Raw genomic sequence first — 18,747 nt, 5'->3', positions numbered from 1 at the left:
GAAAACCAATGGTTACTGAGGGAGTAGATACAGACCAGTCATCAGCAAGTCCTTTTAGACCCATGCTCGTCTATGACCTCAGTTGCCTTTGGAACTCATTTCTTCTTTTAAAAAGCATCTATTTTTTCTGTAATGGCATGTTACTTCACCTCACAATGAGCAAGTCTTTGATGTGTTTATGTATGAAACTGACAAAACTACTAAATACTAGAAAAGTAAGTAACGCTCTTACCACTTCACATACTTCCTCTTGTATATTAAACTACAGACAAACAAAAGTTAAATGAACAGGAAAACTTGACAATTCACTTTTCTTGCAGTTCAAATATTCATAAGCAGGATTGCACCCAGCTTAATCTTAGACTTTCAGTTCTCATTAAAAATCACAATACTTTATAAAAATGTTGCAGTTAATACGAACTTAAAGAAATAATGACCTTTATTCATGATTGATGATTAAGTATTTTGTTCCACCAGTCCTGTCAAAATACATATCAATTAAAATGAAAAAACTATAAAACTAACAGCAAGCTTGTAAAGCATTAAATTAGATTTTAATAAATCTTTCACAACACGATCAACTTGAGAGCACTTTTCTTCTGATTGATTGTACAACACAACAGTACAAGGTGAATGAAAATGTTTAACACTAAACAATTCACATTAAGAAATGAGGAAAAATTTTAAATCAGTAGAATTGACTTGAACATAAAAATAATAAAGATAAATAATCTATAAACACAAATTAACTTTTACTCCCTTATTTTGATAAATTTTGTAAATCACCTCATATTAAATAATTTCACACTTAGTAATAAACATAAGGTTTTCTTTGTAACTTCCAAAATGTTTTTGATCAATAATAAATTAGAATTAAAGAAAAAGTAATGCCACTACAAAAACTAAACATTGTATACAATACTTTAAAAGAAGATGAAAAATGTTTGTTACATGCATTTAACTGTAACTAAGAAACCTTAACCAAACCCTTAAACAAGTATTTCAAACTCTAATTTTTTCATGACTTTTTCTATGCTTTCCTGACCATTCATATGATATAAATATTTTATGCTCCAAAATCACTACAGTAACTACATGAATTATTGAACTTATGCACTAGATGTAGTATTTAACTAATACATTTCTGTTAGTGATTACCATGGTAGTGCATTATATATTAAAATGATTTCCAATGTGCAAATTAGCAAGTCATGTAACAAACACAGACAATATAAAGTCATGGAATGCCATGTATCAGAACTACATTTTGACATTATTTAACTCATTATAGGTAGTGCAACTCTACTAAAAACTGAGTGCTTTAAGGAAAGGTATGTAACAGCCTTTTCCAATGCAAAATATTCATACATTCAGCTCATAAAAATGTATTCAGACCAGGAGGAATTTCAAGGACAGGGATATTCCTTGTACTTAATGGAAAGTGATCTGCAACAAATCATACCATAACCATGACATCTTGTTATGTGAAAATTTATTACCACAAAAGCAGTTCAATGCCCTAAGCAACACTGCATAACATAATCAAGAAAAATATTCATCTGAGAAAAGACACACAAGTAACATCCACAACATAACCAGGAAAAGAAGAACAATTACAAAGAACCTAATATGATACTTAACTAGGAAAAACTAGCAGTACCTATTGAAACTCAATAAAGCATGTTTCATTGATAATTATAACAAGTGCCATTTTCTACTGATTGGGTGTTGAAAACAATTTCTAATCATGGCACCTGCTATGTTGCAAAACCTTTTTGAAAAGATTCATAATCATCACTGGATACTCTACCAGGCATAAGTTAAGGACTGGAACAGCAGATATACAAGTGAAGATAAACTCTACTTAATATTAGGCCATTTACAAGGCTAACATAGTATGAGTTCACCAAAAAAAAAGCTTCCAGTAATACCTCCTGTTTTACAATTTCATACCTCTTGCAAATGGAGAACAAAAAGAGTATCCACACATACACATCAGATGCAGCAATTGCATATTTCTGTAAAATGGCCAATGGTAAACTATTATCCTTGGACACTGGATGTATAAAGGAAAGAGTGATGTACTACGAATATGACTACCTTATGACAGAACTTTTGGAATAGAAATTTTGCTGCAGAGCTAATGTGAAGATGCATGATTGCCAAATAAGACATGACCAAACTTTCTTTATAATGTTTGGAAATACAATACAACATAATCACCAACTTAAAATACTGTTCTATAATTGTTAAATTTTCACAATAACTAAAGAAAAAATGATTTATAGAAAAGAGGTGAGTAAATCTTGCATAATATAAAAATTACTGAAATGACAAAATTTATAAAATATAGAATAAAATATACCTCAAAACTCATGACATGAAAATGATCATTCAAAAAACATCTTAGTTTAACTTCCAGCATCAAACACTATATTATTGCAAACATGTTCCTTGATCATCTAACTAGCAATGTTTAACTAATCTAGTATGTTCAACTTACACATGCAGAAACTGAAATAAAGTATGTATAAAAAATATAAACTCAGAAAGTTTGCTGAATTTTTCTACCATACTTTTACTTCTGATAAAAGTAATTCAAATGTAGCATTTTTACACATTTTAATCATTGCTTACCTTTTAAAATATACAAAAAATTAAACATATTTCAAATTCTTAGAGTCTATTTATAAGTTGATCAAATTTTAAAAACATAAGTTAAAAGAATTTAATGTCAGAAAATGCATTTTTGGCGATTTATTTTTCAATTCTTTGTGATTGAAAGTGTAAATAAAAATTAAATATACCACATTACAGGCTGACATTAACAAATAATTTATGAATAAAATGATTGATAATAGAATGCAATGAAAATAACATTTTATTTCCTACACACAACTCCTGCGGGTAGGAAATAGTTAAATCAAAGTGACAACCATATATTTAAAACCATGAACTCTTAAATCAGTGGTTCCCAACCTTTTTTATGCCCTGCACCACTAAAAAATTTTAATATGTTCTTGCACCCACCAAAGTAATTATTTATTTAAAAATAAAGGTGAAGGTGGCCAAAACAAATTTTTATAATGTTATCTCGCACCCCCTGGAACACTATCTCGCACCCCTGGTTGGGAACCACTGTCTTAAATTAAAAGTTACACTAACACTTACAGCCTTTAAAAATATCTCAATAAAACAAAAACTATTTCAAGAAACAGGAGAAAGTGTACAGACTCAAACTTATAACTCATTGTCTGGATGGGAGGAAAAAAATCTTAAAAGAACAGTTTTGCTTAACAGCGACATCAAAGAAGTAAAAAAAATAATAACCTGCTCAAACAAATGAACGTTCAAAGGCTTGAGCTCAATAAGTTTCACATTAAAAAAAAACAGAGTAAATGTTAAAATTGTTACTCAGTAGGCTTAACAGTAGTATTCATTCAACATCATAGTCATCAGGATCATCTTCTCTCTTTCTTTTTTTCTCATTTTCTGTCAGATCTGTGAGTGACTGTGATACTGAAATATTTTGAGAAGTTACTGCAGAGCTTGAGGTTGTAGTTGGTTTGCTTGTTTTTACTGATACAAGTGGACTGCTACTAATGATAGGACCTAAAAAATGTTTTCAGATATTTAAGTAAAACTATTTTACAGTAACACAGGTACGTTATTATCTTGAAAGAATAAATATCTGCAAATATGGAAAAAGGAAGCATTTTATGCTTGAAACTATAAAATTTATTTATTGAGGAAATTTATAATAATAGTAAAGCAAGATGTAACCTGATTAATTAAAATATACCACTTATAGATATGAACACACAAATACAAAACATATTTTAGTGTGTGGTTACATTTCGATAGTATATATTTCTAAAATATTTTCAGTTCCATAACATAATGTTCATACAATAAACTATCATGCAAAATATACATTGACACTGATAAACATGAAAACTATTTCTTTATATTAACATACTACAAGCAAAGAGGATTATATTAACTGCTTTAATTTGACAGACATGCTAAAAGCAACATTACAAGGTTCAAAATATAATTAACTTCTTAGTTTTAAGCTTGTGGGTTAACTCTTATGACAGCTTACAGTTGGACAGAAGTTCTAAGAATGCTGTCTCAGCCCCCACAGAAATAACAGCACTAACTAGCTGAAGCTGTAGATGAGCAAGAAGAGGTTGTTTAATTCCAGGACAAAACAAGATGAGCATTAACAATTCCCTTCAAAACCTTACAAAGACAGCTAATCAAACCATTTGGTCTATAGTTAAAAGATATCATGGGATCCTTTCTAGGATTTAAAAAAAAGAAAAAGAGATGACAATAACCCTATGCCAGGCATTTGAAAAATCCTTCTCTTGCAAAATCTGATTAAAATCAAAGAAAATAAAAAGTAACATAAGAAGAAGAAAGATAGTGTAGTATCTTGTAATGTATATCATCTGGTACATTCAATGTACTACCACTGATGAAGAACATTCTTTAGTTCCACAAGCATTAACAATTAGCTATAATCACAGAAACTACTAGCTCAAAAATAAGGTGATGAGCTATGGCTTGTAATATGATGGCAAAGAAGGTAGGAGAAGAGATGGAGGTGCTGGAATGGTAATAAAAGCACTTCCCAGGTGTTAGCAATACTCTGTAAATAAACTTCTTTCCAGTTGCTGAAATGCAAGATCAAAAGACAATAGGATATAATTTTCCCTCTAATCTTTTAGATATTGTCCTAAATAACTTTGGAAAAGGTTGTCAAAGAGATACTTGAAGTGAATTTATCTAAAGATTCCTCCTGGTTTTGACATTTGACCTAACAAGCATAGGCACAAGCCTGATGAAGGGTCATGCAGTTACAAAAAGTAGAATACCTGTGAAAGATATCTCATGTTCATTTATGAGTCTTCTACATTAACTGACAATCAAGGGTCCACCAGGGATGAGAATATCATGTCAAACAAGTCGATGTTTTAGGGAGCAGCTGCTTGAACAATATAGTCATTTACTGCCTGTACACTGTCTGTAGTGGGGAGATTAATGGCAGTGGGATTAAATTTCAAGAGAGTAGTAAAGGAGAACCAGTCAGCCAACACCAGCTTTCACAAGCCAACTCAAATTAATTGTAACTGATCTTCTTCAGTATGACAGGCAAATAATCACTCATCAGTGAGTCATTGTCTACCTTCCACAAAAAAACTAGGGAAGGTGTACAAATTAATGGATTAATAGAAGTAAACAACCCCTCACATCAATATCAACACCAACTCATAGAGAAATGTGTCCTTTTATCTCTCAAAATGAAGGGAAATAGCTACAGTTGAATATAAACATCAAGAAATGCTTGATCATAATTGTCTTGTAATGACAGGTAACAAGAACAAATTGTGGTGGTATGTCTAATGTTAACAAAGGTGGCAATAGTCTACAATAACGTAATGAGTGACACAGACATGAACTTGTCCATTGTACAACCTGTCCTTCCTGTACAGGGAAAATCAACAAAAAGTGACAGCTTTGACAGGTCTCAAAAACATCTCCTGTAATAGGATAGTAAAAATCAATCAATGTCTTAATGTCATCTGAATTAGAAAGGAAATCTCAACAGCTCCACTGTATCAAAACAGCTGTTTTTACTTATAAGAAGCACAATAACTGAGTAGAGAGCCTTTCTGTTTTTTATTACAGCCATGTTGGTTTTGCTTATTAGAGAGGTCAATCAACTTCCATAGATACTACCATGGGTCAGTAAGAGCAAGTTGCTATCAAATGAACATGATTAAAGTTAATGAATGTAAAATCTAATAATTCTCCTGCACCTTGAGGCTAATATAATGGGTCTTAAATGTTCACTGGATTCTGCTGTATGGACAGATTGAAGTAGGCATTGGCATATCTACCAGCCTACCCATGGAAAGTTAAAGACCTGTAATATGGTAAAACAAAGACTGTGGGAGGAATGAAGAGACCTGTCTGCACTCTAAACATAACAACAGAACAGGGTGCAGCAGCATGTGTCCAAACTTAAAGAGAGTACAGCAAATTCCAAGCCTTGGGATAAGAAATCTTGGTAATAATCCTTAACCATTATATATCTTCCTCCTCAACCAACTTAGGACATGAACAGTGGTAGAAATCAATGCATTTAACACAATTTTGGTTCAACTGACACATAGCTATCATGGCCTTTTCCACCCCAATATAAGCATATACCAAAATACCGTGACATTGCATTTAAAAAAAAAAGTCAAAACCACTAGCACTGGAACATCTGAAAAGGTTAGGAATATAAGACAGTACCTTACAGTTCAAATAAGCTGCTTTCACAGTAACAACTGGGCATGGCAATTTAAAAGTCAAAATACGAATGGTGGTAGGCTGTTTTATTCCAACTGTTAGAGTTGAGATATGCCAAACAGCTGAAACACCTTGGCTGGAGAAATCAGCAAGAAGCTCCAACTCTGGATTGTTAAATAAATTCCTTCAATGTTTACATCTCCTAAAGAATTCAATGTAGCATGGGGAGTAACCTAAATAGGCAAATCCCCAATACATTTTAATTTGCTATCTTAAGGTTAAGATGTTCTGATCAAGATGTCCCAAGATCATAGTTTCTTAACCTATATAGGACAGCTGACATGCCCCTCTATTCTCTTTTGAATGAAATAAACATATTCTCTAAAGTTTTGTTAGACAAGAAATGGAGTACCAAAAAGTAAGGTACAAATAAATGGTTGGAGATGGTGACTTTGGAACAGTCTTCCATGTGTGATCATTTTCAAATATTAATTTTTTTATTTTTAAAATTATTCAGAGAAAAAAATTCAGTACCCACTGACTAAACCCATCAAGAAATCCTACAAGGTGATGTGCCATACTGTCAACCAAGAATAACTTAGTGATCAGTGATGTCGAGAAAACCCACTTGTAGAGAAATATATATGAAAAAACGGCTCTTTTGGGTTGAGAAAATATCTTACATATAAAAGCGAACAACGTTTCGACCTTCTTCGGTCATCGTCAGAAGAAGAAGGTCGAAACGTTGTTCGCTCTTATATGTAAAATATTTTCTCAACTCAAACGAGCTGTTTTTGCATATATATTTCTCTACAAGAATAACTTAGCTTCAACGTTTCATGGGTACTAAACACCAGTGCCAAACTGACATGTCCACAACACCTGTTGGAGCATCCAATATTGACATATAGTTAAATTTAGTTGAAATAGGACCAGTCAATTCATCATGAAGAAGCAATTCCAAAACAACCACCTATTTACAGGAATTTAAGACCAAGATGATTTATTGCAGCACCCCCAACACCCTTCAACCATTAGTATCTTCTTCTCCCCTTCAAGGGTTACCAAGTTTAAATCCCAAAAGAGATAAACAATACAAACGATACAACCTTCCTGAAAGTTCCTCTCTCACCATATACAAGAATTTACATCAAGGGTGTTTACTTCTCTACAGTTACATACATAATTTGTAAACTAATTCACACAGATATTTATTTTGTCTATACTATTTTCAAAACTGACCTTTATTAGTAGTTGTCCAGATTATATATATTGAGATCATAAAAGGGTGGAAACAAGAGGCTTTACTTTTAAAATCAGTTGAAGAAAATAAAAATCATATAAACTACAAAATACACAATTATGTTATCAAGTGATGATATTTTCTTAAAAACCATAAGCCAATCTCTGATTGGGCATAAAAAGCCTAAACAAAACATATTATTTACAGAAAAACTCAGTAGAGCTGCAAAGAAACGTAAATTTTAGTATTTTGTTTGTTGCAAATTACACTAAACAAATGTCAAAAATGATATCAATTCTAAAATGGTTTGAGATAAAAGTGTCAAAAATAGTTAGAATTATCATACTTACTTACTGTCTGAAATTTAATATGCAGATGTACACTGGACACCTGAAAGGTGATCACTGGTCATGATAAGGTTGGAAATTATTTATTTGTGAAAGATGCATTTAAAAAAATATTTAATTTGTCAATTTTGATACATTTTAATTTCTGTTTTAAACCTACCTCTAAATACATGTTGCTTTGCATATACACAATGATATCTTTAATGGTTTTATTATATTTTATAATGAACTGTATATTACTAATTACCTTGAGATAATTTGAAAATTGGAGTTGGTGTCATTTTACCCTTAGATGGTGTAGGAGTGGTGACTGTTCTTGTAACTAATGTGACTGTTGGAGAACCCACAGTCTTAGTGACTACAGACAGTACAGTTCCAGATTTACTAGCTAAAGGAATAGCTGGCATCACTCGAGAGATTGAAGGTCCAGCTGAAATAATGAAACATACGTTAAAATTTTGAATGTGTAAATATCATTCACAATTGATTTCAGGAAATGAATTACCTTAAGAGTTTATCACTTATCCAATCTTGCTACATCATCACAGTAATTACTAAAAAAAAAAGCCTAATTTTAATATTTTTGTAAATGTTAACAAATAATCCATACTTTGACAGTACAAAACACTACAAGAACAATTATAAACTAGCTGACTATGAATCCTCTAATAAATTCTTTCCACTCTATCTACAGAATAGTTTTTTAGTCCAATAATAGCATTTCTTATTACTTTTTGACATTATCCATTAGCACAGTCTTGATAACGTTAGCCCATGATTATGACATCCGTCAACCACAAACATACGACCATTTTTTTTAATAAAATAAAACTATGATTTTACTTGCAAAAAAGATGTTTTACCAAATTAGCTATTATGTTTTGAAAGCTCAGGGTATCAAATTTTATTTCACTGGTTACTAAAGGCTGAATCAGATATAAATTTCTGAGTGATGACAACTGACTTCGAAGTCATAATACTTTTACTGTAGACCTGTGGTTTGAAATAATAAATATACATGTCTTAAGCATACAAACTTTAAACGTGTCACATTTGTCTCAAGAAGTGAAAAAAGAGATTACAATTTAAATAAATCATTTAATACTTATACCAATTCTTAAAATTGCCCAAAAAGTAAATTATATGAAACTACAACTTATGTTTATTGAAAAGCCATTTATCTATTACATAATTTCAAGGAGAAGATAATTTATATTAATCAAATAATCAATCTATTTATTTATTCTTACTATATATAATGCTAGAAGAAAATTATATTAAACACTTACTAATGTTTGAACTGCCAGACTGTAAAGAACTGAAAGACACTTTAGACGAAGGAACATTAATCTGCACACGAGGCTAGAAAAGACAGAGAAACAATACTATAAATAATATGGATACATAAAAAATTCACAATAAAAAGAATCCCATACATTTATAAAGTCATCATCATAGATATACATATTAGCTATTGTGTGAAGTTTTTAAAATTAAATCACTCAAACAATGTATTATACAGTTTCTATGATAATCTACAGTCTATATTTTCCTTATACATAAATTTTTTTTACAAACATACAACATATACACATTTTAAAACTAGCTTAAATTAAAAATAACTCTATAGGAAACTAAATCTTTTTAATAAACTACACCTGAAGTGTGCAACAATAATTACCTTTTTATGTGGTTTCAGTCGATAATTACACGCACTTAAACAATATCGATCTGGTGGAAGGCGTGCCCCAGCACTTGATTTTATTAAAGGCAGAGGTGTACTATTTTTCTGTCTTGCTACTTCTAACAAAAGCTAGAAAAATAAATGTTTGTGTTTTAAATTTCATGTTATTGATTTGCTAACCAAAATATCTATATTTTTAAAGCTAAAAACTATGTAATTAATACTTATACACTGAAGAAAAAAAAAATCCCATTAGAATTTCTTTAAAGCAGAATTTTTTTGAAAACTATAATATGGCATTAAAGTTCTGATCAAGAATCAGCAAATCATCTACATTTGTGTAATACAAGTATGTCCTCAAACTGAAACACAAATAATTAGAGCTGAGCAATTTAATCAATTACCTACAAACAATATTCACATTGATTAATCAAAATTTTTAATTATTAATACTTTTGCTTACTTCAACAATCACACTGCCATGACAATAATCTACTAATTAAAATTACTAGTTCCAATTATTAATGTTATTCCCACAACTAATTAATCAAAATTCTAATTATCACAAAATTAGTAAACATTTTTTTCTTTGCCTCTATATATGTGTATATGTATATAAAAATTTTCAGGAACACTCTACTATTAAATGAGGTTGATTATCAAATACCTCTAATTACCTAGCTCTATAGATAATGTAAAAGCTTTATTGTACAGCTATTCAAATGTTAAAAATGAAAGAGTCAATAATATTAACATGTGTACAAAATAATCATCTGTTAAAGCTATTTACTTAACAAGTATGTATTTTTGTACATTATATTTTTTCATATTTTATTTAGATCACTCCTTGACAGATCTGTTTTTGACATAATAATGATGTAAGATCCAAATACTTCATGCAAGCTAAGGTTTCAGCAGAATGTGGAAGCTTCCTGTATTACATAGAAAACTACACTGCAAATAAATACCATACTCAATGAATTATTCATATTTGTTAATCATTTAGAAGTCTTGAATCTATATATCTGCAATTCAGCTTGACAGGGAGTTATTCAAAATGTATTTAATCAATTCATTAGCTAGGAAATTCTGCAAGTTAATTTGTGACTAAAGTGTATATTAGTTTGAAGAGTTTATGTTGAAAGATTGTTTATGAAAATATGCCTGCCAGTGAACGTAACTTGTAGCAAACATTATTGAAGAAATAAATTTCTTATTGTTATGTGTACCAAAATACATTACAGTATTATGTTTGTATCAAATTTTCAAAAAATTACTTACATCTCTTGGAGGAGGACATGTAAAAGACTTGTCCATTTGTAACTGTATTGCAAGACGAACATCGTCAACATCGATGTTTTTCTTTTTGGCATGTGAAGAAAACAAACGAGCATCATCAAGCATTGTGGTAACATATTCTAAAATGAAGAAAATAACTATGAGTCATTCAAATTACAAATATTACATACAAATAACATGCAATGATTTGGTCCTTCAGTTCTATTTCTACATAGCCATCCCTTAAAAAAAAGGGAAGTAAACATTTTAACTTACTCATTATTTTTCATTAAGCTCTTGTAAGATGCAAACTTCCACTGGTGCTAACAACAACTCATTCCATAAGTTAATCACCCCATTAAAGAAAAATTTCTTAACTAAAGCCTATGTCCCCTCATCTTCAAAATAGAGCACAAAGAAATTAGGGGATCTTCAACCTATCAATGCCCCAAATAATCAAGATAAAATATTTAAATAATCAAATCTATTCCTAAAAATTTAGGAAGAGCCCAAAACTATACAAAGCATTCCAAATGAAACTTGTGATTTTCAAAACCACTCCTTTTGATATTTAATAAATATTCCTATATATACATATCATAATTTTATAAGCTTTATTACTAACAACAGAGTACTGCCTCTAAGATTTAGGTGACTTATCTACCAATATGCCTAGATTTTTCTTCACTTACACTACTGATTGGATGCTCATTTCCATTAAAAACATGGTCAGAATTATAATAATCCAAATGCATTCTCTTGCATTTACTAATGCTAAAAATCATTTTTAATTATTTGTCCAATATACCAATAGATCTAAGTCATTCGGTACTATGTTAAAAACTTCTACACAGCTATAAATACCCAAGTCTTATATCATCAGCAAACTCACAAATTTAATAATTACACTCTTATTACTGTCATTATGTAAATAAGAAGAAGCAAAGACCCAAGCACTAACCCTTGAAGCATACACTTAACAAGAAAGGTCCAGATTGATCAGACTGCATTAATTAGTGCTTTCTTTTACTTAGTCATCCTACAACTCAATTAACTAGTCTTTCTCCAATTTTATATAGGTGCAATTTTTTAGTTAATTGTCCTTTTATATACAAACACTCAGAATAAAGCTTCACCAAAGAACCATAGTTTAAGCACAACTGAATTCAGATATTTATGCCATACAATTTACAATTAAACTTCCAATAATTAAATGGGAAACACAAGAGTCAAATGCTATCCAAATATTTCTGAACACACGACCAAAACAACCTGATGGATTTATTTTTCTAATACATAAACTTTTTCATTACATGAATAGCTTTTACCAATCAGATTAAAAATGCAAACACAATACTGATTCTGTGTCACTTGCTTTTTAAAACTATAACAATTACTTTATATACCAAGCAGTAATTATATTTATCACTTCTTTTTCATTATTTTTTATTTCACCATTTCTATATATGTATTTACAGTACATGTGTAACAGAAGCTGAATTTCAACATATATGTTTACTACAGTCCTACTACAACTGAAAGCACAAGAATAGGTAAAATTTAAAATGACACCATGTCCAACATGATAATACCTCCACAAAGTAGTAAACAGACTAAATAAACCAACCAATTCAATCTGAAGGTAGTCCTTCACATTCAGATAACCATTTAACATTCTAAAACCAAACATAGCATTACAAACCATTACATCAGACACAATGTTACAACTCTAACACACAAATATATTAAAAAAAAACAGGACTAACCTGAGCATCCAGACATACTTATTACTATTAATACTTTGTTATTTTCAATCTTATTAAAATATATAGGATGCCTTATAATTGGCCCTGGCATTCCCTTAAAAAAGTGCAAGATAAAACAGAAATTACCAGCCAATAATAGATAAACATTAGATGAGTATAACATGCAGAACACTTATTGGTTTGTATACTATACAGTCAGTGTCTTCAGGAAACCAACCCCTATATTACATATGAATTGAAAGAGTTAAAAAAAAAGCACTATACATAACATTAAATTTTATTATACACATTCATAGAATACACTAACTTTCAGTAAGGGGAAGAAATGTGAAAAAAAACAAGTAATAAAAAACACTTTTGTAAATTTAAAATAATATAGGGATGGCAGTGCCAAAAAAATGCAAACATGAATATGAGGTTAATACAGCTATAAATTTATCATATGTATTTTTCCTTACTGAGGTTTCTCAATATTAAGTCCAAAGAAGTCAAGACTGTGACCAGTGACAATCAATAATTTACTGTAAACAATTGTATGGTATAACATCAACATCTGAAATCATTATAAAAGTGCAAAGAAATTGACAAAACTGATATTATATTAACAATTATAACAGAATTATAAAAATAAATGTTCACTTATCTCCCTAGCTATATTAAAGTTGTGTAAAAAATCAGGAAAAACAAGTAACAAAACAAAATTGTTAAACTTAAATAAAATGTAGGAATGACAATTCTAAAGAAATACAGAAATAAGGTAGAGATGAGCACACAAAACTATCCAAAAACCACTACGTAAATATCCACATAGCAACTAAGGTGAAGTGGCAAACAGAGAGTATAATCAACAGAAAATTTTATATGCAAAAACGGCTCGTTTGGGTTGAGAAAACACTTTACATAGAAGAGCGAACAACGTTTCAACCTTCTTCGGTCATCGTCAGGTTCACAAAGAAAGAGGTAACTGACCGGAAGCTGACCACATCTTTGAAAGGGGTTGTGTAACTGTGTGTCGAAATGTAGAGGGCGGTATTAGATGTTTGAATATATAATTTTATTTATTTATTATATTAATATAGGTATAAAGGCGTTCCTTTATATTGGTTTATTTTGGGTTTAAGTTGTTGTATAAGTAAGGCTTCTTAATTTTACGTTTGTTTATGTTTGTTTCTTTATTTAATATTTGAGTGTTTTCTATGGTTATGTTGTGTTTATTTGACTTGCAGTGTTCGAAAACGTGTGAAGGTGACTTTTTATGTTCTTTGAATCTGGTTTCCATTTTTCTACTTGTTTCTCCAATATAGAAGTCGTGGCAGTTATCACATTGTATTTTATAAATAATGTTGGTGTGGTGTTTGTCAGTGTAGTTTTTACATAGTATAGACCTCAGTTTTGTGCCGGGTTTTTGAATAAAATTGATTCAAATCTACAGAACACATACTTAATTTTTTCAATCACATTAACTCTACACATCCCAACATTAACTTCACATGTGAACAGGAAGAAAGCAATCTAATATCATTTCTTAACCTTAAAATTACAAGAACTGACACACAATTCAAAACAGAAATACACCGAAAAATCACCCATACTGGACTATACATTCCTTGGGACTCAGCACATGAAACAAAACAAAAACTCAACATACTAAGAAACCAAATAAACACAGCCATAAAACTATGCTCACCAGATAAAATTAACGATGAATTAGACAAAATAAAACAATACTTCATCAACATCAATAAGTTTCCTCCACAAACCGTAGAAAACATTATACGCACACACCTAGACAGAAAGCAAAATCAACCAACTACAGTAAATACAGCTCACGAATCAAAAAACCACGAAACCATATACTGCTGTATACCATATATTCCTGACATCAGCAAACAAATAACCAACATTTGGCAAAAATTAGTAACAAAATATGACATTCCAGTTAATATCAAATTTATTCAAACACCAGGCACAAAACTGAGGTTTATACCATGTAAAAACTACACTGACAAACACCACACCAACATTATTTATAAAATACAATGTGATAACTGCCACGACTTCTATATTGGAGAAACAAGTAGAAAAATGGAAACCAGATTCAAAGAACATAAAAGTCACCTTCACACGTTTTGAACACTGCAAGTCAAATAAACACAACATAACCATAAAAAACACTCAAATACTAAATAAAGAAACAAACATAAAGAAATGCAAAATCAAAGAAGCCTTACTTATACAACAACTTAAACCCAAAATAAACCAATATAAAGGAACGCCTTTATACCTATATTAATATAATAAATAAATAAAATTATATATTCAAACATCTAATACCGCCCTCTACATTTCGACACACAGTTACACAACCCCTTTCAAACATGTGGTCAGCTTCCGGTCAGTTACCTCTTTCTTTGTGAACCTGACGATGACCGAAGAAGGTCGAAACGTTGTTCGCTCTTCTATGTAAAATATTTTCTCAACCCAAACAAGCCGTTTTTGCATATAAATTTCTCAACAAGTGGGTTTCTCGACATCACTGAGCAGAAAATTTTGTTCATTCTGTAGATGTGCCTGCTGTCTAGACTTGTAGTTGTAATGACTGTGTGCCTGTGATTAATTTTTGTTGTTCCAAACCTGTAGATATGGTGAAGAGTTGTTGTGTATTCAGCTATACTAGAAATAAATTTAAAAGATCTGAACTTTACTTCTATTTGATACCAAGTTTTCCAACTCACCTTAATAGTAAGCATAAACATTTATGGAATTCTATTTCTAGCTTATAATAGTCTGAAGATAATTTGTTGATAATTGTTTTTTTAAAACTAGTTTGACCTTGAATATTACTTTTGAGTGCATGTTTTCCCACTAAAACAAGCTATAGAAAAGGAGGGAGGAGTGTTGAGGTTGAAAGCTATCAATCACACAACACAGGAAACAAGAGGAAAACTTTGGGAGCCAAAGTTTAACAAAGTAAAGTGACTCAAGTTTAATGTGGTTTTCATTTTTCTTTAACATTAGGTAATCATATGCATCTGGGTAATACAGTGTGTTCGGAAAGTCACTGTGCACTTATATATTTATTAACAGATACGTTTCAATATAGAATACAGGAGGTAAATATGAATGATAATTATAAACAATGTTGAAAGTGACCCCCATTGGCATCAATACAGGCCTGGATCCTTCTTATTTTATTTCTAAACACCTCTATCAGTTGCTGCCTTGAAATAGACTGAATAAAATATGATTACAAAACTGCACAGTGACTTTTTGAACACCCTGTACATACTGGGCTCTTCTGTTGGGTTAATGATCTACAAGTCAGCAGGGTACTGGTAAAGTCAAGAATCAAGCCCAGTTTTAGTCCACATCTCATTAAATTCTCAGCCAACAATTTCTCCATGTATTTATAAGACATTACAATTGATAATTGCACTACCAAACAATGACACATAAATCATGATTCAAGGATTTGTACAACACATTCAGTAGTAACAGTATCCACATATACATTGTTTGTTTTTTGAATTTTGCACAAAGCTACTTGAAGGCTACCTGTGCTAGCTCTCCCTAATTTAGCAGTGTAAGACTAGAGGGAAGGCAGCTAGTCATCACCACCAACTATTGAGCTACTCTTTTACCAACAAATAGTGAGAATGACTGTCACATTATAATGCCCCCACAGCTGAAAGAGCAAGCATGGTTTTAGTGTGACAAGGATTTGAAACCGTAACCCTCAGATTACAAGTCGAACACCTTAACCACCTGACCATGCCAGGCCAACCATACATATATAACATACATCCAGCTGTATTCACTTTCCCACAATTCCCCCCCTTGTTAAGATACCGTTAATGTTACCAGGCAAAATGACATGATGTGATGTTATGCCAACCTCAAAATTGTTTACGCATTTTTTTATTCCCCGTGTTCAACAGTATAGTTGAATTTAATGTACAATAAAGTAACAGCTAAATATTTGTGCAATGTAAACAACTACTACCATGACTATTTTTTGGTATGGAAATAAGTTTTATTCTGAGTTAACATTAAAAATTATGTTAATAATACTAATACAATAGTTTTCTTAATACAGAATCTAAAAATGAATTTTTGTCTGACAGTTTATGATCTCAACCATTGAACCAATCCAATATTTCAGATACGTTATTACGTATTACAGTAGCTTTTGAAGAAAATAAGTTAACTTACTATAAGTAAATTCAAGCATTTGATTTATAACTCGAGGTTCGTATTCTATTATCCCCATGTCTTTTAAAATTGCTGCCATAACTTGAGCATCTTTTGGATTACTTGGATTACCACTATTACTATTCTTGCCAGACGCCATATTCCCACTAACATAAAAGCGCCATCTAAAACAAGTAGATATTTTTCCTTTTAATTATCCTTGTCGTACATTATTTTTGCCCATTATACTTTTAACACTACATTCCTTATTCAACCCATAGGGTTTTTACTCAAGTACAAATAGGATATAATCATATATTAACCATACTATGTTCTCAAAAATTCGTTGAAGATGACACGTTTCGCTTAGTATATAGTTAATCAAGCCGGATGGAACGCGACACACAGAACAGTGTAAACGTGTTTAATAAAAAAAAAAGTTAATATCTGCGAAAGTGTTTTATTTTCTCAACGTTTCACCTTACTACTTGTCAAAAAGTAGACATTCTTGGAAAAAATCAAACCGTCCACACTTTTATCTGCGTCTGCCGAATAATTCTAACCTAAAACATCATTATTACAAAATGAAGAATATGAGAACCTACTTTTGCACCTATTATCTTTATTTTTACTTTATTTTAACACTAGGTTTACACCTGCTATCTTAATTTTTTTAAAGTCTATTACTGCATAACTTTTTTGGATTAAACGAGCCGTATCATCACCAAATCCAGATCCAGAATTGGACTAACCAATTCAAAAATATAATCTAATTAACGAACGAATATAATTTATCAATAAATACCCTAGGAGGCATAACATGCTTATTATTATTATGCCTCTCGATTCCATGAAGGAACATAGGGCCGCAATCGCTTGCGGATTCATTAACAGGCTGGTTTTTTAAGTGAGTAGATTGTTAGCCTACTGCACAACCCCCAACCAGGAGGAGAAACCTTAGCCGTCCCTAATTTTGCAGTTTAAGACTAGAGAGGAAGGCAGCTAGTTATCACCACCCGCCGCCAACTCTTGGGCTACTCTTTTACCAACGAATAGTGGGATTTACCGTCACATTATAACGCCCCCACGGCTGGGAGGGCGAGCATGTTTAGCGCGACGCGGATGCGAACCCGTGACCCTCAGATTACGAGTCGCATGCCTTAACGCGCTCGGCCATGCCGGGCACATACATGCTTAGTTCTAAATAATTTACAAAGTGGACATAAAACTATTCCTCTTGCTGCTTATTGAGAAAAATGATTTTAACAACAGCTGAGAAGCATAACTACTATCCAATACTGATAGCTTCCTTATCTAACATATTCACCAGAAAGAGGTATTCAGGCTACTAAATTTAGAAGAACCTGAAGAATACTTGAAAAGAGTTATCCCATTATCTTATGATGATGTTAAATATGCAATACTGTGCAAAAGTGTTAGGATAATAGAATATTTTGTCATTATTTTCAGTATATGGGGCTACTTCATTTACATCATTACCGAATTTAAATTTCAACATTACGTTAATGTTTCACCGATCCCTGCTGACAACTGAATGAGCCAGGGTGAGAATAATTATTATTTTTAGAATTACCATATACTTTTACCAAGAGCAAATCATAAGGGTTCTGCTTGAATGAACATAGTGATTAAATTTAGGGTCTGAAATAGTACCCCATGCAGTGTTTTAACTAAATAGAAAGAATCTAGCATATCGTACCGCTATATACCAGAATAAATTGATTTAATAACATTCCACAAATAAACTTCTATAAAAAAAACAGCGTTTAACATTATATATTAAGTTTTGTTGTTATGCCAAAACCCAAAAGGAGTATTGAATTGTCAGTAGAACAGGGTTCACATAGAAGCTTTACGTAATGCTGGTTGGACTCTCAAACAAATTGCTGCGGACTTAAAATGATCCCCAAA

The 18,747-nt window shown here is 31.3% G+C and overlaps 1 protein-coding gene across 2 annotated transcripts; it reads right to left on the bottom strand.

The window, feature by feature from the left end:
• Positions 1-421: 421 nt before the first annotated feature.
• LOC143247146 (transcription initiation factor TFIID subunit 9-like) lies at positions 422-17,162 on the bottom strand. 2 transcript variants are annotated; one of them, XM_076494769.1, is made up of 6 exons: positions 17,144-17,162; positions 10,862-10,998; positions 9,578-9,709; positions 9,186-9,258; positions 8,144-8,326; positions 422-3,612 (listed from the first exon to the last, which is right to left on the bottom strand). In XM_076494769.1, the coding sequence occupies exons 2-6, from the start codon at positions 10,982-10,984 to the stop codon at positions 3,437-3,439; spliced, it is 687 nt and encodes a 228-aa protein (XP_076350884.1). In that variant the 5' UTR covers positions 10,985-10,998; positions 17,144-17,162; the 3' UTR covers positions 422-3,436. The 2 variants fall into 2 exon arrangements, with proteins under 2 accessions (XP_076350884.1, XP_076350873.1); XM_076494758.1 differs by lacking the exon at positions 17,144-17,162 and adding an exon at positions 16,837-17,008.
• Positions 17,163-18,747: the final 1,585 nt, after the last annotated feature.

The sequence above is a fragment of the Tachypleus tridentatus genome, chromosome 1 (assembly GCF_004210375.1).
Source record: "Tachypleus tridentatus isolate NWPU-2018 chromosome 1, ASM421037v1, whole genome shotgun sequence".
NCBI lineage: Eukaryota > Metazoa > Arthropoda > Merostomata > Xiphosura > Limulidae > Tachypleus > Tachypleus tridentatus.
Note: the sequence above shows the minus strand (reverse complement) of the source record. Positions and strands in the feature narration are given on the sequence as shown.